General features: G+C 39.3%; 1 protein-coding gene across 2 annotated transcripts in view; it reads right to left on the reverse strand.

The window, feature by feature from the left end:
- zbtb16a (zinc finger and BTB domain containing 16a) overlaps positions 1-26,604 on the reverse strand; it is a 408,749-nt gene that overhangs the window by 263,739 nt on the left and 118,406 nt on the right. For both annotated transcript variants that reach the window (XR_009806577.1, XM_061898987.1), the window contains exon 3: positions 8,832-8,929. Coding sequence is in view for 1 of the 2 variants with exons in the window: in XM_061898987.1 (XP_061754971.1) it covers positions 8,832-8,929 (98 nt within the window). In the remaining variant the exon portion in view is untranslated. The remainder of the gene's footprint in view (positions 1-8,831; positions 8,930-26,604) is intronic.

The following is a 26,604-nucleotide window of genomic DNA, read 5'->3' on the forward strand; positions in this document are numbered from 1 at the left end:
CAATGTGAACATAGTAGATTAAAGCATTGAATAAAATAGAATAAATATAGAAACACATTTTTACAATGGAGTTCAGGGTGCGCATTGCATCGTTAATCAACCACTGAACTCTAACTACAAAAATGACGATCATGTTGACTTAAGTCATGTATACTGAGAAATGGACAATGTAACAGGGTAGGTCTGACTTCGTAGGACATGTACAGCAAGTAGTGGACATAGAGAGATCAGAAAGCTTAAGAACAAGTATATACATTTGATTATTTACAATCCGGGTAGGGTGTTAGTTTAGGGTTGGAGTTGCCTGGAGGTGTTCTTTTAGTGCGGTTTTGAAGGAGGATAAAGATGCACTTTCTTTTACATTTACAACTCAGGACCTTCGTATTGTGAGGCACATGCACTAACACCTTATCAAAATGACGCCATAGCCAAAATGAGGTAATGTAGCTACAGACTTTGACAATGTGAACATACTGTAGTTGATTTAAGCATTGAATAAAATAAAACAAACAACAAACATAGAAATACCCATTACCTCCCTGCTTGGCACTCAGCATCAAGGGTTAGAATTGGGGGTTAAATCACCCAAAATTATTACCGAGCGGGGCCTCCGCAGCTGCTTGCTGCTCCCATCTCCACTGGATGTCGCAATAGAAATGTAAATGTAACCCACGTCGCACATGACGCTGTTTAAAGATGACTTGTCAGCTGACCGAAAGCGCCCTTTGGATTGGCTGCTGCTACTCCAATCATCGCAGCTGCTCACTGTCGACGCACAACACCTTCTCTCATTTATAAATTTACCGAATAAAATAACAAAACGGTAAGATGTGGAGACTCAAGCCAACATGACAGTCATATTTGTAGTTAGAGATCAGTGGTTGGTTGACGGCGCAATCCGCACCCTGAACTCCATTGTAAAAGTTAAAAGTTAGGTTAAAGTAACAATGATTGTCACACACACACTAGGTGTGGTGAAATTTGTCCTCTGCATTTGACCCATCACCCTTGATCACCCCCTGGGAAGTGAACAATATGACTGTCATGTTGGCTTGTGTCTTCACATCTTACCGTTTTGTTATTTTATTCGGTAAATTGATATATGAGAGAAGGTGTTGTGCGTCGACAATGCCGCCACAACAGGAGCAGCTGCGATGATTGGAGTAGCGGCAGCCAACACGTCATCTTTAAACAGCGTCATGTGCGACGTGGGTTGCATTTAAATTTCTATTGCGACATCCAGTGGACACATTTAGAACAGCAGTTTCTTTCATTTAAAAAAAAAAACGCAGCTCATTTTTATGTTTAGAGGGCCGCACGTTTGAGAGCCCTGCTTTAACGGAAGCACCCACAAGTCGCAAATGCACTTTGTCGACATTTTCGAGAAGATCGCTTATATTTATCGAAAAACTGTAAAAGAAAGGCAGCTTGAGAGACAGCGAGAGAGAGAGAGAGAGAGAGAGACAGTGCTAGAGGGAGGTAGCAGACATCAGTGGTGCTCAGCATACCAAAGAGTGTGTCTGCTCTCTCTTCATCTCTCTGATATTCTATCTCTGTGAAGCCAGCTGCAGGATGAGGAGGAAGATGATGATGATGATGATGATGATGATGGCGGCGGCGGCGGAGGCTGAGGGCTTTGGGACATCACGACAGTCAACATGGAGACGCCGTGTCAAACCCACGAAAGCCTTGAAAGTCAAAAACGGTGGAGGCGCAGGGAAAAAAAAAAAAAACACACAAAAAAAACAGAGCGCTTACAAGAAAAAGTATCAAATAATCTTTGCCGCCACGTCGTCTCTCCGCTAACCGTCTCCTGTCTCGACGCCGTTGCTCGTCGCGTACTTTTTTATCGCCAGAAAAGACGCCTCGGAAGCAACAGCTACGACGCTTGCTGCGAAAACGCGGAGGAGACCAGAGAGTCTGCGCACTTTTGTTTCGATGCCTCGCCAAAAACACGTTGGCCCAATTCCCACCGAGACGGGAGATCTCGTTTTCGAAAGACCCACGCATGACGGGAGCTTGCTGTTTTTTTAAGGAATAAACACAGTCAAAGATCCTCTATGTCAGTGGTTCCCAACCTTTTTGTATCCGCGGACCGGTCAACGCTTAATCATTTGTCCCGCGGCCTGGCAGGGTTTTTTTTTTTTCTTTGTCATGAAAAAGGGAGGTTTTTGTGGTTGGTGCACTAATTGTAAGTGTATATTGTGTTTTCTATGTTGATTTGATAAAAAATAAAAAATAAATATATTTTTTTTTAAAGTAAAAATTTATAAAAAATTCTTCTGCGGCCCGGTACCCATCGGGCCACGTGCTCTATGTGACAGGTGCACTGTGCTGTTTATAAGACTGCACTGCAAAAACACTATTCAACGATCTTCTATACGACTCAGCTGTCGTCAACATTTGTATTCTGTTGTTTTTTTTTCATATTCAACAAAATCTCGAGTCAAAAATCTTCAATATGATACGTTTTCTGCTGTTTTTCAGAATCCGCAAAAAAAAAAACAAAAAAAAAAAACACTTGTCAACAATCATCTACAGCAGGGGTGTCCAAAGTGCGGCCTTGGGCCCATATGTTAGGTCAAGGGTGTGCACCGCCTCCCCCCCCCGGTACCCTGGAAGGGACAAGCGGTAGAAAATGGATGGATGGGATGGGTTTTGTTTGTGTCATAATTGTAATGTTTGGATGATGATAAATGAATATGTTTTGGCAGTTGCGGATGTCACCACTGTTGCAGTTTACATTCTGGAAATGCTATTGCAAAAATTAAAGAAAACATTTAAAAAAAAAAACGTGGAATGAGGTAAAATCTAACAAGAAAAAGTTGCAATGTTTACACAAAGCTGCCATGCAGGCTGTTTTGTTTCGTTTGTCTATCTCTATTATTCTTTTTTTTTTTGCCATTGCTCCAAAAAAACAATGTTAGAATGAATTATTGACCTATTCATGGCTCTAATTATGTCAAATATTTCACTTTAAAATGTTTTATGTGCAAAATATTGCATATATTGTGTGGTTGCCATACAAAAACATCAAAGTTTTCTTTGACAAAAGAGCATAAAACAAACAAAATAATAGTTCAAACTTAAAATTGACCGATATATCTGATGTTGATCTCATAACTTAAATGTTAAAAGTAAAAACAAAGTAATAAAAAAATATCACTTTATGAGTGGGGCAAATCCACAAATACTTTTAATGGGATTTTATTTATCTTTTCACTGTGATTACTCAAAAATAATAATTATATAATAATAAGTCAAATCAATGGTGTTCTGCATTATTGCTCTTTTTAAGGCTCTACTTCACATCAAACATTGCTTTCTGAAAGTTTTGGGCAGTGGGGGAAATACTGCATATTTCAGTTTTATAATAAAAACAAAGTTGTCTTTGACAGAAAAGGCATAAAGCCTTATTTTTAACTTTATATCAACCTGAAGTTGATATACTGCAGAGATTTACTGTAAGCCCCAAATAAAAAAAAATATGATTTAACTTGTTTTTAACATTATAATGACTTAGACCCTTTATGTCCCCCGGAGCCCTAAAGGTAAAAAAAAAAAAACTAAAAAAATTAAAATCTATATATTTAGTTATGGTTTAAAAATGAAAAATATCAAAAAGGCTTTAATAATATGCTTTAATTTTTCCGTGTGCGGCCCTCGGTGGAAAAAGTTTGGACACCGCTGATCTACAGTATATAACAAGGTCTGTGCTGTTTTTAGGAAACTGCAACAAATACAATAGTTAATGATTCTCTGTTAGACAAGTTTTACGCAGTTTTATGGAATCTGCAACAAAAACATATATGACAGGTTTTCTGTTGTTTTTAGGAATTAGTCGACAATCCTCTATATTGCTGCTGTTTTTTGGAACCTGCATCAAAAACACTAACCAACAATCCTTTATAATGACAGGTTTTCTGCTTTGTTCTGAAATCCACAACAAAAACACTCAAACACTATTTTTTTTGCTGTTTTTTGGATCCTGCAGCAAAAAACATTTGTCAACGATCCTCTATATAACAAAGTTTTGCCTTTTTTTTAAATCTGCAACAAATATAATAGTCAACAATCCTCTTAATGGAAAGTTTTCTGCTGTTTTTTTTAATCTGCCGTGAAAACACATTAGCCAACTATCCTCTATGGAAAGTTTTCTGCAGTTTTTTTTAAATCTGTGGCAAAAACACTGGACAACCATTCTCTAAATGACAAACTTTCTGCTGTTTTTGGGAATCTGCAGCAAAATTATTAGTCGAAGATTCTCAATATGACTGTTTTTGTGCTGCTTTTAGGAATCTTTAACAAAACCACCACATTAGCCAAATATCCTCTATATGACACGTTTTCTGCTGCTTGTAGGAATCTGCTAAAAAACGATCCTAAATATAAAAGGTTTGTGTTGTTTTTTTGAATCTGCAACAAAAACACCAGCTGACAATCCTTTTTATGACGGGTTTTCTGCTGTGTTTTGAAATCTACAACAAAAACACGCAACGATCCTCTAAATGATAACAAAAAATGTTGCTGTTTTTTGGAACCTGCAGCAAAAGCACTTGTCAACGATCCTCTATATAACAAAGTTGTGCATTTTTTTTTTTTCTTTTTTAATTCTGCACCAGTTATAATAGTCAACAATCCTATTTATGGAAGGTTTTCTGCTGTTTTTTGCAATCTGCAGTAAAAACACATCAGCCAACTATACTCTATGACAAGTTTTCTGCAGTTTTTTTTAACCTCTGTCAAAAACACTGGACAACCATTCTCTAAATGACAAACTTTCTGCTGTTTTGGGGATTCTGCAGCGAAAATATTAGCCGAAGATTCTCGATATGACTGTTTTTGTGCTGCTTTTAGGAATCTGTAACAAAACCACCATATTAGCCAAATATCCTCTATATGACACGTTTTCTGCTGCTTGTAGGAATCTGCTAAAAAAATCTGCTAAAAAACGATCCTAAATATAAAAGGTTTGTGTTGTTTTTTGGAATCTGCAACAAAAACACCAGCTGACAATCCTTTTTATGACGGGTTTTCTGCTGTGTTTTGAAATCTACAACAAAAACACTCAATGATCCTCTAAATGATAAAAAAAATGTTGCTGTTTTTTGGAACCTGCAGCAAAAACACTTGTCAACGATCCTCTATATAACAACGTTTTGCCTTTTTTTATTTTTTATTTTGCAACAGTTATAATGGTCAACGATCCTATTTATGGAAGGTTTTCTGCTGTTTTTTGCAATCTGCAGTAAAAACACATCAGCCAACTATCCTCTATGACAAGTTTTCTGCAGTTTTTTTGGATTTTGTACAATTACTCTTGTCAAACATCCTCTATATCGCAATATTTGTTGTTTTTTGGAATCTTCAGCAAAAGCACTAGTCAATCATTTTCTATGGGACAAACTAGCTGCTGTTTTTTAATCTGCAGCAAAAAATTTAGCCAACAATTCTCAATATGACAAGTTTTCTGCTGTTTTTTGGAACCTAAAGCGAAAATATTAATTAACAATCCTTTATATGACCGTTTTTCTGCTGTTTGTAGGATTTTGTACCAAATACACTTGTCAAAGATCCTCTATATAGCAATGTTTCTGCTGTTTTTTTTTTTTTAATCTGCAGCAAAAACACTAGTCAATATACAGGTTATATTACAGGTTATATGTTGTTTTTTGGAAACTGCAGCAAAAACACTAATCAACGATTCTCTATATCAGTGGTCCCCAACCTTTTTGTATCCGCCGACCAGTCAACGCCCAATAGTTTGTCCCGCGGCCCGGGGGGATCTTTTTTTTTGTTTTTTTTTCTTTGTCATGAAAAAGGGAGGTTTTTGTGGTTGGTGCACTAATTGTAAGTGTATCTTGTGTTTTTTATGTTGATTTAATAAAAAAAAAAAATTAAAATATATATATATATATATATTTTTTGAAAAAAAAATGAATAGAAAATTCTCCTGCGGCCCGGTACCAATCGGGGACCACTGCTTTATATGACAAGTTTTCTGCTGTTTTCTGGAACCTAAAGCAAAAATACTAATCAACGATCCTTTATATTCCAGTTTTTCTGCTGCTTTTAGGATTTCGTACCAAATACACTCGTCAAAGATCCTTTATATAACATTGTTTCCGCTGTTTTTTTTGGAATCTGCAGCAAAAACACTAGTCAACATATATGTTATATTACAGGTTGTCTGCTGTTTTTTGGAACCTGCAGCAAAAACACTATTAACGATTCTCTATATGACAAGTTTTCTGCTGTTTTTTGGAACCTAAAGCAATAATACTAATCAACGATCCTTTATATTCCAGTTTTTCTGCTGCTTTTAGGATTTTGTACCAAATACACTCGTCAAAGATCCTCTATATAGCATTGTTTCTGCTGTTTTTTGGAATCTGGAGCAAAAACACTAGTCAACATACATGTTATATTACAGGTTGTCTGCTGTTTTTTGGAACCTGCAGCAAAAACACTATCAACAATTCTCTAAATGACAAGTTTTCTGCTGTTTTTTGGAACCTAAAGCAATAACACTAATCAACGATCCTTTATATTACAGTTTTTCTGCTGCTTTTAGGATTTTGTACCAAACACACTCGTCAAAGATCCTTTATATAACATTGTTTCCGCTGTTTTTTGGAATCCGGAGCAAAAACACTAGTCAACATACATGTTATATTACAGGTTGTCTGCTGTTTTTTGGAACCTGCAGCAAAAACACTATCAACAATTCTCTATATGACAAGTTTTCTGCTGTTTTTTGGAACCTAAAGCAAAAATACTAATCAACGATCCTTTATATTCCAGTTTTTCTGCTGCTTTTAGGATTTTGAACCAAATACACTCGTCAAAGATCCTCTATATAGCATTGTTTCTGCTGTTTTTTGGAATCTGGAGCAAAAACACTGGTCAACATACATGTTATATTACAGGTTGTCTGCTGTTATTTGGAACCTTCAGCAAAAACACTAATCAATGATTCTCTATTTGACAAGTTTTCTGCTGTGTTTGGAATGTGCAACAAAATCCCCTGTCAAATATCCTGTATATGACAAATTGCATTTGTTTTTAATATCAATCCACTTCATTTATATAGCACATTTAAACAACAACATGTTTCCAAAGTGCTGCACAACAATATTAAAGACAAAATTCTAATATTATCCTGAGCGCCACCAATGACTGAATAAAAAAAACAAAATACATATAAAACCAATATAAAAACAATATTAAATAAATATGATTAAAAATGATTTTAAAGCGTAAAACAAATTAAAACAGTATATAGAAATCAACTTTTTAAAACACAGAGGAAAACAGAGGACCACACAACTCACGTAGTGTTAAAAGCCAGAGAATAAAAATGGGTCTTAAGATGAGACTTAAAACACTCCACTGTGGGAGCAGTTCTAACATGGAGGGGCTTAGGGCCGTGTCTCCCCTAGTTTTAAGTCTGGTCTTGGGCACCACTTGCTGGAGCTGGCTCTCGGACCTCAGAGCGCTCGCAGGATTGTAAGTTTGGATGAGGTCCAAAACACAGGAGGATCTTTGAGCAGTGTAAATCCATTCCTTCCAGTAAGATCGGGAACGATTCAGCGCGTGTAAAAGTTGCCTTGCGCGTTTTGGGGATGGGTCGAATCCAACCGTTTTCTACAGCAGTGGTTCTCAAATGGGGGTACGCGTACCCCTCGGGGTACTTGAAGGCATGCCAAGGGGTACGTGAGATTTTTTTTTAATTCTAAAAATAGCAACAATTCAAAAATCCTTTATAAATATATTTATTGAATAATACTTCAACAAAATATGAATGTAAGTTCATAAACTGTGAAAAGAAATACAACAATGACCCACTTGTATTCTTTGGCTTTTAACACTACGTGAGTTGTGTGGTCCTCTGTTCTCTGTTGTCCTCTGTGTTTTTTATACACTTTGATTTTTATTTTACTGTTTTAATTGATTTTACCCTTTAAAATAGTTTTTAATCATATTTGTTTTTATATTGTTTTTATTGGTTTTATATTTATTTATTTTTTGTTTTTATTCAGTCATTGGTGGAGCATAATATATATATATATGTATATATACTTTTTTTATTTCATTTATTATTTTTTTTTTATTTTTTTTTTTTTTACAATTGTTTTTAACATGGCTGTGCAGCACTTTGGAAATGTTATTGTTGTTTAAATGTGCTATATAAATAAAGTGGGATTGGATTGGAACAATGCAATATTCAGTGTTGACAGCTAGATTTTTTTGTGGACATGTTCCATAAATATTGTTTATGTTTAAAATATTTTTATTTTGTGATGAAATGTTTAGAATTAAGTTCATGAATCCAGATGGATCTCTATTACAATTGCCAAAGTGGGCACTTTAAGTTGATGATTACTTCTATGTGTAGAAATCTTTATTTATAATTGAATCACTTGTTTATTTTTCAACAAGTTTTTTGTTATTTTTATATCATTTTTTCCAAATAGTTCAAGAAAGACCACTACAAATGATCAATATTTTCCACTGTTATACAATTTAATAAATCAGAAACTGATGACATAGTGCTGTATTTTACTACCACTGTTCTACAGCTTGTCCCTTTTAGGGGTTGCTGGAGCCTATCTCAGCTGCATTCGGGCAAATGCAGAGGGTAATTTCACCAGTATCAGTGGTACTTTAAGTGTTCGGACTGGTCTCAAAACGTCATAAAGGGCCAAGTCCTAAATGCCGACGATGTGCAGACACGTCTTGTGTTACGCTTGCACGACCACGGGGTGAAAGCGCTTTCCAACCGGTGACACAAAGCAGGCAAAGTCGCACGACGGGTTTGATTAGCTCACCTGAATGGGACAGCAGATGCATGCGTAGACGGAGGCTGTCCAGGAAGCTCTTCCCGCACAGCTCGCAGCCGTAGGTCTTCATCCCGCTGTGCATCTTCCTGCGGACGGAGAGGAGAAACGAGCACGTCAAGTATGCATTTCAAAAAATAACCTCGTAAATAACAGCGGCCGTTGTTAAATCACCGCATCTTAAAGGCCTACTGAAATGAGATTTTCCTATTCAAACGGGGATAGCAGGTCCATTCTATGTGTCATACTTGATCATTTTGCCATATTGCCATATTTTTGCTGAAAGGATTTAGTAGAGAACATCCACGATAAAGTTGGCAACTTTCGGTGCTAAGAGAAAAGCCCTGCCTCTACCGGAAGTCGCAGATGATGAGGTCACAAGTGTGATGGCTCCTCACATATTCACATTGTTTTTAATGGGAGCCTGCAACAAATAGTGCTATTCGGACCGAGAAAACGACAATTTCCCCATTAATTTGAGCGAGGATGAAAGATTCGTGTTTGAGGATATTGATAGCGACGGACTAGAAAATAAAATAAAAAAAGTAGAAAAAAAAAAATGCGATTGCATTGGGACGGATTCAGATGTTTTTAGACACATTTACTAGGATAATTCTGGGAAATCCCTTATCTTTCTATTGTGTTGCTAGTGTTTTAGTGAGTTTAACAGTATCTGATAGTCGGAAGGGTGTCTCCACGGGTGTCTTGACCCGCAGTGTCTCAGGTGAGTCGACGGCAGCTTTATGGACGGCACAAGCTCAGCTTTTAACCGCAATTTTATCACCGAAACCTGCTGGTTGACATTCCGTAGTGATTCGTGTTCGCTTAAAGTTTCACCTCCAACAATATTAAACAAGGAATCACCGTGTGTTTGTGTGGCTAAAGGCTAAAGCTTCCCAACTCCATCGCTCTACTTTGACTTCTCCAATATTAATTGAACAAATTGCAAAAGATTCAGCAACACAGATGTCCAAAATACTGTGTAATTATGCGGTTAAAGCAGACAACTTTTAGCTGTGTGTGTGTGCAGCGCTCATACTTCCTAAAAACCCGTGACGTCTTGCGTACACGTCATCATTACACGACGTTTTCAAGACCAAACTCCCGGGAAATTTAAAATTGCAATTTAGTAAACTAAAAAGGCCGTATTGGCATGTGTTGCAATGTTAATATTTCATCATTGATATATAAACTATCAGACTGCGTGGTGGGTAGTAGTGGTTTTCACTAGGCCTTTAAAAGAGCAAAAAAAAAAAACCCACAAAGATTTATTCATGGCGTTTTGACCGCCTCCTACCTCGAACCAAAGCGTCGTTAAGCTGTAACAGTTTGAGCTGGCAAGGTCAGACGAGACCGAGCGTCAATATTTGAATGTGTGGCCTTGAAGCTTGGCCAACTAAACGTGTGACAACAGCAAAAGTCCGCGGCTGGCCGATGCTTCCGTTACAAAACGCTCTCAAGAAAAAAAAAAAAAAAAACACAGAGCCTCCGGCTTGGAACAAAGCCTATAAAACTCTTGAGAGATATCTGAAAGTGCTCTAAAGCAATTAAGGTGACACGGATTGCCACACAGCTGCCACGGTTTGCTTTAAGCCTGGAGAGATCTTCAAACGCCTCGCCTAGAGACCGGCACACACACACACACACACACACACACACACACAGGTTTGATTATTGGCGGAGTTGACACCTTCAAAGAGTGATCCGTTAAGATAAATGGCACCTTGGTGATTGGTTGGGATCAATGCCGACACCTCATAGCGCTCCCATCGGAAGAATGCCAACAAGTAGTACCGATGTTTGGTTTTGCACATTAAAAACTGTAAGATATGGATTTTAAAAAAACACACCCACGTCCAAGTTGATTGTAACAGTGAAAAGTGTTTGAAAAGAACTTAAACATTTTGTTTGTGCTAGCCCTCCCTGTAAATGGTAAATAATGCACATAATGCACCTGCTGTGAACCTCTTTCTATGTTTTATTTATTCATTTTCTATTGTGCTCTGTTTGCGTTGTGTTTGCTCGTTTTTCTTGTGTTATCTTCTAACCTGCCTATTGTACAGCACTTTGGCTACCCCTGTGGTAAATTTTAAATGTGCTTTATAAATAAAGTTGATAAATGGGTTATACTTGTTTAGCGCTTTTCTACAAATTTGCAGGAAAGGAGTGAGTTAAGGGTTGAATTGTCCATACTCGTTCTACTCTCTGCCACTATCTTTCTAACCGCGCTCAACACCCTCTCTGTTGACGTACTTCTTTTTCTTACTCGTCGTCGTCATAACTGTCTCTTCTTCGTTCTTCTGCTTCGTCTCCTTGTTGCGTGTGCAGTTGTGCACTCTTCAAAAGCCGTAGATGTTATAACGTGACTGGGACCGCCACGCTGTTTGTATGGAGAAAAAGCGGACGTGACGAAAGGCCGTCGTCACTCAGGTCCGCATGGACCTGGAGGGGGCGTGCCTTGTTGTACGGCTGGAAATCGGGAGAAATTCGGGAGAATGCTTGTCCCGGGAGAGGCACTGAAATTCGGGAGTCTCCCGGAAAATTCGGGAGGGTTGGCAAGTATGCTTTGAAGTAGTTTAACTAAAACTTAGTGTGTAGCGTTTGTGTACACCTGCTATAAACGGCGACTGGAATAATAACTCTGGCTTGGCCCCAATTCAAGTGGACCGTAACAATGACGTAAAAAAAAACAATCTATGAAAGTCTCATCTTAAAACCTATTTGTATACTCTAGCCTTTAAATAGACCCCCATTTTGGATCAGTTGATCTGCCGTTTCTTTTCTTTTTCTCCTATGTCCCCCCCTCCCTTATGGTGGGGTCCGGTCCGGTGGCCATGGATGAAGTACTGGCTGTCCAAAATTTGGACCCAGGATGGACCACTCGTCCAGAGTCGGGACCCAAGATGAACAGCTCGCCTATGTATCGGTTGGGGACATCTCTGCGCTGCTGATCCGCCTCCGCTTGGGATGGTTTCCTGCTGGCTCCACTTTGGATTGGACTCTCGCTACTATATTGGATCCACTTTGGACTTGATTTTCACGGTTACGTTAGATCCACTATGGATTGGACTTTCACAATATCATGTTAGATCCGCTCGACATCCATTGCTTTCGGTCCCCTGGGAGGGCGGGGGTTTGCCCACATATGCGGTCCTCTCCAAGGTTTCTCATAGTCATCATTGTCGACGTCCCACTGGGGTGAGTTTTTCCTTGCCCTTATGTGGGCTCTACCGAGGATGTCGTGGTGGTTTGTGCAGCCCTTGTGATTTAGGGCTATATAAATAAACATTGATTAATTGATATCGGAATCGGTAATTAAGAGCTGGACAATATCGGAATATCCGATATCGGTAAAAAAGCCATTATCGGATTTCTCTAAATATTATTATTAAACATAAAAAGCACATGCTAACACTAGCTTAGCCTCTTCAGCCACGGTCTCTAACTTAGCATCCATCCGTGTTTTGTTAGCGGGTCCTATGTGGTCCTCTCCAAGGTTTCCCATAGTCATCATGGTCGACGTCCCACTGGGGTGAGTTTTTCCTTGCCCTTATGAGGGCCCTACCGAGGATGTCATTGTGGTTTGTGCAGCCCTTTGAGGCACTTGTGATTTAGGGCTATATAAATACACATTGATTGATTGATTGAAGGAAAATAACTGGTCTTTGCACCAGCTGTCCACAAAATGTAATCCGAACAATAAAAACCAGGACAATAGGGGCCCTGTCATAAGGGTCCGTACTGTTCCTCCGCACATTCTGCTGAGGATCGCATGTAATATTAATCTTGCTTGACAAAAAAAAAAAAAACGCAGGCTTTAATCGAGTTCCAGACACTTTTGGTTCTGTTTGTGTTTATTTTTCAAAAGGTTTGCTTGCCACAGATGTCATGTCGCTGTTGTTTTCCACGAGGCACGCCGCGTGCTCTTCTCATTTGGGTCGTCGTTTCTTATGTTGTTTTGCGGGCTTTAGAGAGCTAGCTTAAGGGTGAAAGCGCGTTGTTTAATCGAGGATTCATGCAAAGACGCATCCGTGCAAGAATGAAAACACAAAGCTTCAAAATGCAAACTCAAGTCTCTCTGGTAAAAAGTTTGCGAGTAGCTTTTCCTCCTAGCAGCGATGAAAACGGGGCTTGCACTTCCATGCTCGCTGAAAGCATGATTTGATAATTGGGTTATACTTATTAGCGCTTTTCTACAAACCCGGTTTCCATATGAGTTGGGAAATTGTGTTAGATGTAAATATAAACGGAATACAATGATTTGTGAATCCTTTTCAACCCATATTCAATTGAATGCACTACAAAGAGAAGATATTTGATGTTCAAACCCATAAACTTAATTTTTTTTCCAAATAATAATTAATTTAGAATTTCATGGCTGCAACACGTGCCAAAGTAGTTGGGAAAGGGCATGTTCACCACTGTGTTACATCACCTTTTCTTTTAACAACACTCAATAAATGTTTGGGAACTGAGGAAACTAATTGTTGAAGCTTTGAAAGTGGAATTCTTTCCCATTCTTTTTTTATGGGGGCGGTATAGCTCAGTTGGTAGAGTGGCCGTGCCAGCAACTTGAGGGTTGCAGGTTCGATTCCCGCTTCCGCCATCCTAGTCACTGCCGTTGTGTCCTTGGGCAATGCACTTTACCCACGTGCTCCCAGTACCACCCACACTGGTTTAAATGTAACTTAGATATTGGGTTTCACTATGTAAAGCGCTTTGAGTCACTAGAGAAAAGCGCTATACAGATATAATTCACTTCACTTCACTTATGTAGAGCTTTAGTCGTTCAACGGTCCGGGGTCTCCGCTGTCATATTTTACGCTTCATAATGCACCACACATTTTCGATGGGAGACAGGTCTGGACTGCAAGCCGGCCAGGAAAGTACCCGCACTCTTTTTTTTACCAAGCCACGCTGTTGTAACACGTGCTGAATGTGGCTTCTTTGTCACGTGTTGCTGGCATCAAATTCTAAAGTTAATGATTATTTGCAAAAAAAAATGTTTATCAGTTTGAACATCAAACATGTTGTATATTGTCCGGTGTGCCGTGGGATATTATGTCTTTTCACGCATTTGGGCTAAACATATTTTTTGCAAACCAGTCGTTTTAATCCGCAAATAACGTGCCGTTGATGAGTGTCGGTGTTCTCAAGAGCTCAGCGGCGTCACCTAGGGACGGCGTGGCGCAGTGGGAGAGTGACCGTGCGCAACCCGAGGGTCCCTGGTTCAAATCCCACCTAGTACCAACCTCGTCACGTCCGTTGTGTCCTGAGCAAGACACTTCACCCTTGCTCCTGATGGGTGCTGGTTGGTGCCTTGCATGGCAGCTCCCTCCATCAGTGTGTGAATGTGTGTGTGAATGGGTAAATGTGGAAGTAGTGTCAAAGCGCTTTGAGTACTTTGAAGGTAGAAAAGCGCTATACAAGTACAACCCATTTATCTATATTTATTTACCTTGTTATACTCTTCCATTTCAGTAGGTGGCAACAAGTCGCAAATGTTGTAGATGTCAATGTCGGGAACATCAATCAATATTTATTTATACAGCCCTAAATCACAAGTGTCTCAAAGGGCTGCACAAACCACAACGACATCCTCGGTAGAGCCCACATAAGGGCAAGGAAAAACTCACCCCAGTGGGACGTCGACATGGTTTGTCGTGATCCCAATATGCAGACGGCAGCTTAAACTAGGGCTGGGTGATAAATTGATACACTTGATATATTGCGGGTTTGTCTCTGTGCGATATAAAAAATGACTATATCGTGATATTCGAGTATACGTTCTCACGCAGTTGCTTTTAGCTGCGGGCATTACACTAAAGGCTCTTCCCACTCTTTCTTGTCTCTCCTTCACACAGACAAGCAGGCGCCCCTTCTTACATACGTCACATACGTATACGCCCTCGCGGAGCAGAGCGGTAGCAGCATGGTTAACATTAGCTGTGATGCTAGCAGAACCGTGCGAGTGGTAATACGAGAGAAAGAAGGTGGAAAGGAAGAATTAATTCCCATGAAAAACAGCATGGGGTCCATTGTCTGGCGGTGGTTTGGCTTCAAGCGGGAATATATCGAACAGACAACCGTAATTTTTCATGTATGGGGCAAAAAGTAGCATTACTGCTAATATGTAGCGTCATTTGAAAAGTCACCTGCTAGAGAATGAAGAGTGCTTACTCCGCATGTCAACATCTCCATTCGGTGCCACACGACCACACCACCAAAATGCCCAGGCAAACATTTCCAGATCAACACGGTATGAAAAAAAATACTCAACAACAGAAGGAGATAACGTCCGCAGTAACCTTCCACATATTGAAGGACGAACACTATTTGATTTCCTATTATGCAGCTCATTTTTTTTGACAGTTATTGAAATATCTTGTGTGACATCATGCACAAAAGTGCACTATATTTGTTTTAAACTATTGTAGTGGCGTTCTGTACAAAATGTGCACTTTAACTTAGTGTTCTTTTGATATGTCGTCTTAGTGACATCATGCACAAAAGTGCACTTATAGCTTGTTTTGAAATGTCTCTGACAATCTTGCACTTTCTGTTTTGGAAATGACATGAATGTTTGTGCCACTGCTTAATAACTGTGTAATAAATACAATTTTGGTCAATTGACTTAGTTGTGATTTCCCTCACTGCATGAAAGTTTAAAATGAGCATATATTAATGCAGTATGAAGAAGAATGTTTTAATGTAGACACATAGAATCATCATACTGCTGTGATTATATGCATCAAGTTTTCATTCAATGCTAAGGCAAAATACCGAGATATATAATTTGTATCTCGATATGGGCTAAAAATATCAAGATATTAAAAAAAAGCCATATCGCCCAGGCCTAGCTTAAACCACAAATAAACAAAAAGGTGAGTTCCCCTAAGAAAAGGCATTGAAGCTTAGGGATGGCTATGCAAAACTAAACCAAAAGTGATCTGGCTGCAAAGTAAACAAAAACAAAATTCTGGACGACAGCAAAGACTTGTGGAGCAGAGACGGTGTCCACAAAGTACATCCGTACAATTACAATCAAAAATGTCCCCACAAAGGAGGGTAGTGTCCGCACAACTCGTGCGGGGAATATCACTCAAAGGAAGACGTGAAACTGCCGCAGGAAAATACCAACAAAAAAGAAAAGTCATAGGAGCGCAAGACAAGAACTAAATCACTACACACAGGAAAACACCAAAAATTCGAAAAAAGTCATAACGTGATGTGACAAGTGGTGAAAGTACACCTACTTTGAGACAAGAGCTACAGTGATACAATTGCGAGAATGACTTTTTATTGTCAATGTCGGCTTAATTTTTTTATGTTTTCTGCTGGCGGTGTGCCTCCGGATTTTTTCCGATGAAAAAAAGCGCTTTGGTTGAAAAACCCTGGTGTAGATTAGGCTAACTGACCGATGAAAACATTTAATGCCAGCCCAACTTCCGCCCGATTCAAGCAGACAGCAACAGCGGATTTCATGGGAAAACATGCACATTTTGTTTTTTTTTGGTTCCGGAAAGCTATCATAAAAGGGAAATTGTACTTCTTTTTTCTATTTTGTCCGTCATTCACAATCTTTATATTAGAGAAGAAAATGTTTTTATGCATGTAAATAAATGCTCGCAAAAGTCAGCCAACATTGTGACCATTGGGTGTCGCTCTATTCAGCATATCAGACCCATTACTTCTCTGCTTGGCACTCAGCATCAAGGGTTGGAATTGGGGGTTAAATCACTGATATTATTCCCGAGCGTGGCCACAGCTGCTGCTCACTGCTCCCCTCATCTTACAGGGGGTAGAACAAGGGGATGGGTAAAATGCAGAGGTTCATTCCACCACACCTAGTATGTGTGTGTGACTATCAGTGGTGCTTTAACTTTTTAACTTTCACTATAAAGCGCTCCAAAAAACATTCAAAAACCTCCAACAACATTTCATATATACAATGTAAGTATATATGAAATGTACTAACAGGTAAATTCAAATTAACATGTACTATGTACTTATTTTGCTCGTTTTGAGGAGAGATGTCCTATGATATCGGACTGCCATATTATCAGCTGATAAATGCTTTAAAATGTAATATCGGAAATTATCGGTATCGGTTTCAAACTTATCGGTATCGGTTTATGACTTCTAAAAACGCCGCTGTGTACACGGATGTAGGTAGAAGTAAATAAACCTTAAAGCCACTGTCTTTGCGTGCCCAGCCATATATCTAAAGCTTTTCACACACACACAAGTGAATGCAAGGCATACTTGGTCAACAGCCATACAGGCCCACCGAGGGTGGCCATATAAACAACTTTAACACTGTTACAAATATGCGCCACACTGTGAACCCACACCAAAGAAGAATGACGAACACATTTCGGGAGAACATCCGCACCATAACACAACATAAACACAACAGAACAAATACTCAGAACACCCTTGCAGCACTAACTCTTCCGGGTCGCTACAATATACACCCCCCCAACCCAGCCCACCTCAACCTCCCCATGCTCTCTCAAGGAGAGCATGTCCCAAATTCAAAGCTGCTGTTTTAAGGCATTTTAAAAAATAATAATAAATACGGCAGTGCCATGTTGGCATTTTTTTTTCCATAACTTGAGTTGATTTATTTTGGAAAAACCTTGTTACATTGTTTAATGCATCCAGCGGGGCATCACAACAAAATTAGGCATAATAATGTGTTAATTCTATGACTGTATATATTGGTATCGGTAATTAAGAGTTGGGCAATATCGGAATATCACATATCGGCAAAAAAGCCATTATCGGACATCTCTAGTTTTGAGCATCAGCGGCGTATTAATCATAGATGCATCACAACAACAACACTATATAGACATTGGACAAACTTTAATGAACCACAAGGGAAATTGTTCCACACAGTAGCTCAGTTAAAATGATGGAAAGGGTAAGGATGGAAAGGACAATACTGGTATAAATAGAGTAAATATAGCAATATAAATAATAATATATATACGTAATATTTACATAATTACTTAATTCTATATCATACATACAATATATACAACAATTACCATGTACAATATTACAGTACTAACAGACTTTATGGAAGCCATCGAAAGACTACTTTGGGACAAATTATATTTTTTTTAGCTTGACTATATTGGAGATAAACTACAATTGTCTTAAGCTGTGTTCCATTATGCATTACGAAGCATTATGTAGCACCAATGCTAAGTGCTAAACAAGAAACACAAACTACAAACACACAGTCACTTACTGTACAATGCCTGCTCTCACTGAGATACCGACAGATGAAATGTTCATATCTTCCCGTTTAGATAAATGGCCTCAAAACATCAAAACAAACGTTTTTCTGTGACTTTCTTGGACGTCAAATTTGACCAACCTCTCGGGTCATGGCCGCAATCTTCAACTATCCAAGCGAGAGGCATGATTTATAGACTAGAAATGACTCTCAACAGTTTAGAGGCGACGAAGCAGCTCATCGGCTCAATATGTCAATTTGGGCGCAGTTGGGAGGGTGGCCCTGCTAGCAACCTGAGGGTTCCTGGTTCGATCCCCACTTCACCCTTGCTCCTGATGGGTGGTGGTTAGCGCATAGCATGGCAGCTCCCGCCATCAGTGTGTGAATGTGTGTGTGAATGGGTGAATGTGGAAATAGAGTCAAAGCGTTTTGAGTACCTTGAAGGTAGAAAAGCGCTATACAAGTATAACCCATTTACTAAGGGTTTAACGGTACATGTATTTGTATTGAACAGTTTCTGTATGGGGGTTTCGGTTCGGTTCGGTTCGGAGGTGTACCTAACGAGTTTCCACACGGACATATTAAGTAGCGTACCGCACGTTGGGTAAACAAAGCACACCAAGGATGCACACGGCATGCTAGCAGCGACCAGGCTACGATAGACTGACCATACCTCCTCTTTTCACCGGACATGTCCTCTTTTGTGGGGCTGTCCGGGTGGAGTTTCTTAAATGCCTCAAATGTTTGGCATTTTAAGTTAGGGTTGCGTGTATTTTCAATGTACGTTCAGGGTTAAGAAGGGGTTAAAAACAAAACAAATTGTACACGCAGAAGCATTCGTGAGGGAGGGGCAGAGACAGAGAGAGCGAGAGAGTTATGATAAACGCGCATGCGTCGCCAGGCTCTGCTTTTTACCCGTAGATTTATCAGATTTTATTTTTCATTAACTATAGCAGGGGTGCTCACAGCTCATGTTTTAAGGGTACACCGCACATTCTAAAAATACTATTAAAATAAACAAAAACATAAACAAATGTGAAATAAAAAAGCTTAAAGGCTAAATGTAATTAAGAAAAAGTTGCAATGTTGACTAATAAAACAAAGCTGTATTTTTTTAATTTCAAACTGTCATTGCTCAAAACATAATATTGAATCAAAATCAATGTTATTATGAATTATTAACCTATCCAAGGTTCCCATTACTTCACATCAAATATTCCACTAAGACAAATATTTTTGGTGGAATATTTTGCAAATTTGTTAAATAAATTCCCCCAAAAATTAATATTTTGTTGTTTACTTATTGTACCGAAAATGAACCGAACCGTGACCTCTGAACCAAGGTACGTACCGAACCGAATACCATTTACCATTTGATATTTAGCAGCACAAACTAGTTAGCTCTCTGTGACCACTGCGGCGCTAAAAGTAGTTCCTTACATTAGCGCTTATTAAAACAATATCGCTAATACTTATGTAAAATAAGCATTGTTGGCACTTTTTCAATGTTTTTCTAGAGAGCTTTAGGGGCGGAATAGTCTACCCCAATTAGCCGCCTCGTACTAGCTGTACTTTACGACTTAGAATGAATATAATGAAGTGGAGTTCCCCTTTAAGAGTGAGTGTATGATCTGTCTATCTCGTTTAATCTTGGGCTCCTCCATCCATCAACCCAAAAAAAATAAAAAAAAAGCATTGAAAATAAGAGCGACTTAGGACAAACCAAAAGACAAATGACCGTAATTCCCTCTGACAAGTCATCCGCCTGGACGACACCGATTCGCCAACAACGGCGGACAAAAGGGAACGGCCAAAAAAAAAAAAAAAAAAAAAAAAAAAAGGGAAGGATTTTTCTTTTCCTCGGCGCTAAAGAGATCATAGGTGAAGTACACACTTTCTCTCAGATAAGAGAAAAACACACTTAAGCGGTAAAGTGCAACACACACGGAGCACAAAGCCTTTCAAAGGCCTTTTGTGTCGCCCCTCAATCGGACTATTGTGGCGCCCAGACAGAGAACTGATAAGGTACGGATGGTCTTATTAAGGCCACTCCAATTGGGAACGGTGCCATGCGCCCAACGCCACATCGGGGTGTGTGTGTGTGTGTTTGTGTGTGTTTGTGTGTCGCTGGCCGAGAGTGTGTTGCGTTCCATTGCAAAGGCTCAGACACAAAACAAGACAGACCGGCTATGCAGCGATTACGTACAACAAATACGTAAATAATAAAGATCGTAAAGCCAGGCTTAGTAATATGACTGCAGTTTTATCAGAACTGTTCCTTCGACCCATCAAGTGAATCGCTTGGTCGTCTGATTGCCTTCTCGTTGAGCGACACACAACATTTCATCGCAATATTTTGCCAATGACGACAATAACACATTGCAGGGATTATGTGAGAACAACATTTCTCAACGAATATTGGAAGGAATTTAGGGATTTCACCATTTACGGTCCGTAATAGCATCAAAAGGTTCAGAGAATCTGGAGAAATCACGGTACTGCATCAAAAAAAAAAACGACATCAGTGTGTAAAGGATATCACCACATGTGCTCAGGAACACTTCAGAAAACCGTTGTCAGTGACTACAGTTCGTCGCTACGTCTGTATATGCAAGTTAAAACTACAATGCAAAGCCAAAGCCATTGATCAACAACACCCAGAAATACATTTCAACATGTCCCAAATTCCAAGCTGCTGTTTTGAGGCATGTTAAAAAGAAAAAAAAATGCACTTTGTGACTTCAATAATAAATATAGCAGTGCCATGTTGGCATTTTGTTTCCCATAACTTCAGTTAATTTATTTTTGGAAAACCTTGTTACATTGTTTAATGCATCCAGCAGGGCATCAGAACCAAATCAGGCATAATAATGTGTTAATTCCACGACTGTATTTATCGGTATCGGTTGATACCGATATATACATATTCTCACGGTTATGTTAGATCCACTATGGATTGGACTTTCACAATATCATCTTAGACCCGCTCGACATCCATTGCTTTCGGTCCCCTGGGGGTGGGGGGTTTGCCCACATATGCGGTCCTATCCAAAGTTTCTCATAGTCATCATTGTCGACGTCCCACTGGGGTGAGTTTTTTCTTGCCCTTATGTGGGCTCTACCGAGGATGTCGTTTGTGGTTTGTGCAGCCCTTTGAGACACTTGTGATTTAGGGCTATGTACATAAACATTGATTGATTGATATCGGAATCAGTAATTAAGAGAAGGACAATCTCGGAATATCCGATATCGGCAAAAAAGCCATTATCGGATTTCTCCAATTATTATTATTAAACATAAAAAGCACATGCTAACACTAGTTTAGCCTCTTTAGCCACGGTCTCTAACTTAGCATCCATCCCTGTTTTGTTAGCGTTGTTTTTTCCGATTGCGACTATTTTGAATAAAGCACAGCTGCGCCAAATGTCGATTTGATGGACTTTTCCCCAGACATTTTTAATCCAACTGATATTTTTGTCATCCTGCGCTTTAGCAATGTTGAACAAAAAGCACTTTGCTAACGCGCTACTTTAACATCATCTACGGCGGCGGCGCACAATTGACTACCGCCACAAAGTTTAACGAGACGTAAAAGGATACTACATTATTGTCGCAGCTCATGATTTTTTTATTTTTTTTGTTCCGAGAAAAAAACGGGCCTCGCTCGCCACGAGTCTAAGTGGCGGCGTTCATGTTGATGATGATTAGTGTGTGAGTGTGATTTGAAACAGACTGACTGCCGCCATTATGGAAGTTCACATAAAGCTCTGTCAGGCCATTTACCCGCTTAATAATCGACTTTGTCCAACAGTCACTTTTGACAACAGCCGTAAATTCCAAATTTATGCCAACAAAACATATGCTAATCACCTCGCGCCGCGTTCCCCCTCGTAAAATAACTAGAACACGAGTTGATTACAGCCGGGTGTTGTTGAGACGAAACAGCTTGTCACATGTTTTTTTTTTTTTTTGTCTACCAATTTTGCCGGTGGACTCGTGTGGTCGTATATCAACGCTAGCGCCGCTGAAATGAATAAAAGCTCGCTGGCGGTCCTTCAATTGGTCATATCACGCCGTTAAACGCTAGGAAGCTAGCGGTAATACACTTAAGAGTCACCAGACTGAGTTTTTCTACCTTAAAGCGCTGCTCTTTATCTTCCATCCATCCTTTTATTTTTGCTTTCCTTCCGCCCTCTCCTTGAAGGCAGCGATAAAAACTACCTGGAACGACGCACGTAAATAAGCGCGGCGGTGGCGGCGAAAGAGGGATGTGCTGGTTAAGATGGAGAAAGGAGAAAACACTAAAAGATAAAAGGGAAGCCAATTGATAAGAGGCGGTAAATTGAAGAAAGGCTGTGTACTGGATGACTGTTTGGTAATTTATTCCGAGGCTGAGTAGAAAAAAAAGAAGAAAAGGACTGATAATTGCGGAAGGGAAAAGGAAACGGAATGGAGCTTGTTCATTGGGGAGCAACGCGTGCGGCCCTGAAAGGAAATTGACTCCACCATTCTCTAAAAAAGGCATTCTATGAATTCCTAATATATTCTAGCAGAATTATATCAACATAATGAGGTGGCGACTTGTCCAGGGTGTACCCCGCCTTCCGCCCGATTGTAGCTGAGATAGGCGCCAGCGCCCCCCGCGACCCCGAAAGGGAATAAGCGGTAGAAAATGGATGGATGGATGGATAATAAAATAGAATGTGAACAAAAATCGTAGAACAAAAAGGTTAATGATAAAGATTTAAAGCTACACTGAAGCTAAATTTGGGCCTAGAATTGACCAATCTAAGTCTAACACTAGATCTGACCAATCCAAGTCTAGAACTATATTTGACCAATCTAAGTCTAACACTAGATCTGACCAATCCAAGTCTAGAACTATATTTGACCAATCTAAGTCTAACACTAGATCTGACCAATCCAAGTCTAGAACTATATTTGACCAATCTAAGTCTAACACTAGATCTGACCAATCCAAGTCTAGAACTATATTTGACCAATCTAAGTCTAACACTAGATCTGACCAATCCAAGTCTAGAACTATATGTGACCAATCTAGGTCTAACACTAGATCTGGCCAATCGAGGTCTAAGAACATATCTGACCAATCTGAGTCTAAAAGTATATTTGACCAATATAAGGCTATATCTGACCAATCTAATTCCAACACTCGATCTGACCAATCTAAGTCTAAGACTATATGTGACCAATCTCGGTCTAACAATATATCTGACCAATCTAAGTCTAAAACTATATCTAACCCATCTAAGTATAACACTAGATCTGATCCATCGAAGTGTAAGACTATATGTGACCAATCTAAGACTAGGGCTAAATCTGACCCATCTAAGTGTAACACTAGATCTGACCCATCTAAGTCTAAGACTATATGTGACCAATCTAAGTCTAAAACTAAATCTGACCAATCTAAGACTAGGGCTACAGCTGACTCATTTAAGTCCATCACTAGTTCTGAGCCATTTGAGTCTAAGACTATATGTGACCAATCTAAATCTAAGACTATATCTGACCCATCTAAGTCTAAGATTATATGTGACCAATCTAAGTCTAATACTATATATGCCCAATCTAAATCTAAGGCTACATCTCACCGATGTAAATCTAAAGACTAAATCTGACCAATCCAAGTCTCAAACTAAATCTGACCAATCTAAGACTAGGGCTACATCTGACTCATTTAAGTCTATCACTATTTCTGACCCATCTAAGTCTAAGACTATATGTGACAAATCCAAGTCTAAGATTATTTGTGACCAATCTAAGTCCAAGACTATAAATGACCAATCTAAATCCAAGGCTACATCTGACCGATGTAAATCTAAGATTAAATCCGACCAACCTAAGTCTAAAACTAAATCTGACCAATCTAAGACTAGGGCTACATTTGACTCATTTAAGTCCATCAATAGTTTTGACCCATCTAAATCTAAGACTACAGTATATAAGTCTAAGACTATTTCTGACCCTTCTAAGTCTAAGATTATCTGTGACCAATCTAAGTCTAAGACTATATATGACCAATCTAAATCTAAAGCTACATCTCACCGATGTAAATCCAAGACTAAATCTGACCAATCTAAATCTAAGACTAAATCTGACCGATTTGGTCTAAGATTAAATTTGACCAATCTAAGTGTCTATATTTGCTGTATCAGCCTACTATCAAAATGACTTTAAAAGTCTTTATATAAGTCTTATAATGAAGGCAACACATGATGTAAGTGTCTATATTAGCTGTATTAGCCTACTATCAAAATGACTTTAAAAGTCTTATATAAGTGTTATAATGAAGGCAACACATGATGTAAGTGTCTATATTAGCTATATTAGCCTACTATCAAAGGCTGGCGCAAATCTTCGTTGACAGAAATGATAAATGGGTTATAAAATAATAAATGGGATTCTTATTCTACACATTTTTTCAACATTGGAAACCATTAGTAAAATGGAGACTTCTCCGAGGGTGAGATAACTTCTGGAAATGACTGGCTCAGGATGGCCTAAGGTATAGATGTGTGTGTCCAAGTTTAAGGAAACAACAGGCTGTCTTCTTCTAATGGATTTATTACAATCTTTGCAAGCCGAGTAACGTTTGCTGTGGTCTGGAACAACATGGCACGAGAAATGTGGCCAATATTAAATAGAGATGTGTCATGAGACATGCAAATATAAATGAAATACACAAAGGATGTAAGTAAAAGAAATTCAATTAGCTCAAATATAGCTACAAACAAGGCATAATGATGCAATATGTGCATTAAGTTAGCCTAAATAGCATGTTAGCATCAATTAGCTTGCAGTTATGGATTGACTAAACATGCCTGATTAGCACTCCAGCAAATCAATAAAATCTACAAAGCTCAACTTTTGCGCCTTCACGCACAGCATAAACATTTGGTGGACAAATCGAGACACAGAAGGAGTGGCATAAAACACGTCTTTCTGTGGCAGCATCGGAGAAAGGTTCGAGGATCGCTGAAATTAGTAGGACAAAACAGTGTTTGCCAAATAATCTCTTCAGTGAAGCATGTTTAATGTAAACAAAGGGATTTCTAATAATTTATGAAGCTTTGTGTCATGTTTGTCCTGCGATAGAAACCATCCATCCATTTTCTCCCGCTTGTCCCGTACAGGGTCGCGGGGGTGCTGGAGCCTATCTCAGCTGCATTCAGGCAAAAGGCGGGGTACACCCTGGACAAGTCGCCACCTCATTGCAGGGCCAACACAGATAGACAGACAATATTCACACACTAGGGCCAATTTAGTGTTGCCAATCAACCTATCCTCAGGTGCATGTCTTTGGAGGTCGGTGGAAGCCTGAGTACCCGGAGGGAACCCACGCAGTCACGGGGAGAACATGCAAACTCCACACGGAAAGATCCAGAGCCCGGGATTGAACTCAGGACTTTCGTAGTATGAGGCAGACGCACTAACCCGTGGGTCCTGCGACAGAAACCACAGTAAAACAAAAACTTTTTTTTTTCCTCCATCTTTTGCATTTTCACACTTTTTTGAAAAAGCTTCAGGGAGCCACTAGGGCGGCGCTAACGAGCCGCCGGTTGCCCAGACCGAGTAACGCCCAAAAATGTGTGCCACTAAACGGTTTCACTCCATGCTAGAATCGAAATTGAACGACTTCATAAAAATATGATTAAGAAATAAACTAGCTGGAACTAATTCTGGAAATGTCGACAATATAGATCAAGCCTGGGCAATTATTTTGACTCAGGGGTCAAATTTAGAGAAAAAAAATGCGTCCGGTGGCCGGTTTATCTATTTTTAGGAAAACGAATACAAAACCTCACAATAATGTCTGATTGAATGCTAAAAAGGCTATGACAGACCGCCTCAAAAACGGAATGGAGTTTTATCTTTTTCTATGAACGATAAAACCTTGAATAATGAGAACATATGAACGTTACACCCCCCTCTTAATCGACATATCAATCAACAAAAATACAACAAACTCAGCGAAATATGTACGTGAAGGGTAAACATTTTTTTTTTTAAAACATCTACAATCTGATACAGATTGAGAACAAATAATAGAAAGGCGTTTAATTCGCCAAAATTCACCCATTTAGAGTTCGGAAATCGGTTAAAAAAATATATGGTCTTTTTTCTGCAACATCAAGGTATATATTGACGCTTACATTGGTCTGGTGATAATGTTCCCCTTTATAAATGATAAATGGGTTGTACTTGTATAGCGCTTTTCTACCTTCAAGGTACTCAAAGCGCTTTGACACTACTTCCACATTTACCCATTCACACACACATTCACACACTGATGGAGGGAGCTGCCATGCAAGGCGCCAACCAGCACCCATCAGGAGCAAGGGTGAAGTGTCATGTTCAGGACACAACGGACGTGGGGCGGTATAGCTCGGTTGGTAGAGTGGCCGTGCCAGCAATTTGAGAGTTGCAGGTTCGATTCCTGCTTACACCATCCTAGTCACTGCCGTTGTGTCCTTGGGCAAGACACTTTAC

The sequence above is a fragment of the Nerophis ophidion genome, linkage group LG04, assembly GCF_033978795.1.
Source record: "Nerophis ophidion isolate RoL-2023_Sa linkage group LG04, RoL_Noph_v1.0, whole genome shotgun sequence".
Classification (NCBI taxonomy): domain Eukaryota; kingdom Metazoa; phylum Chordata; class Actinopteri; order Syngnathiformes; family Syngnathidae; genus Nerophis; species Nerophis ophidion.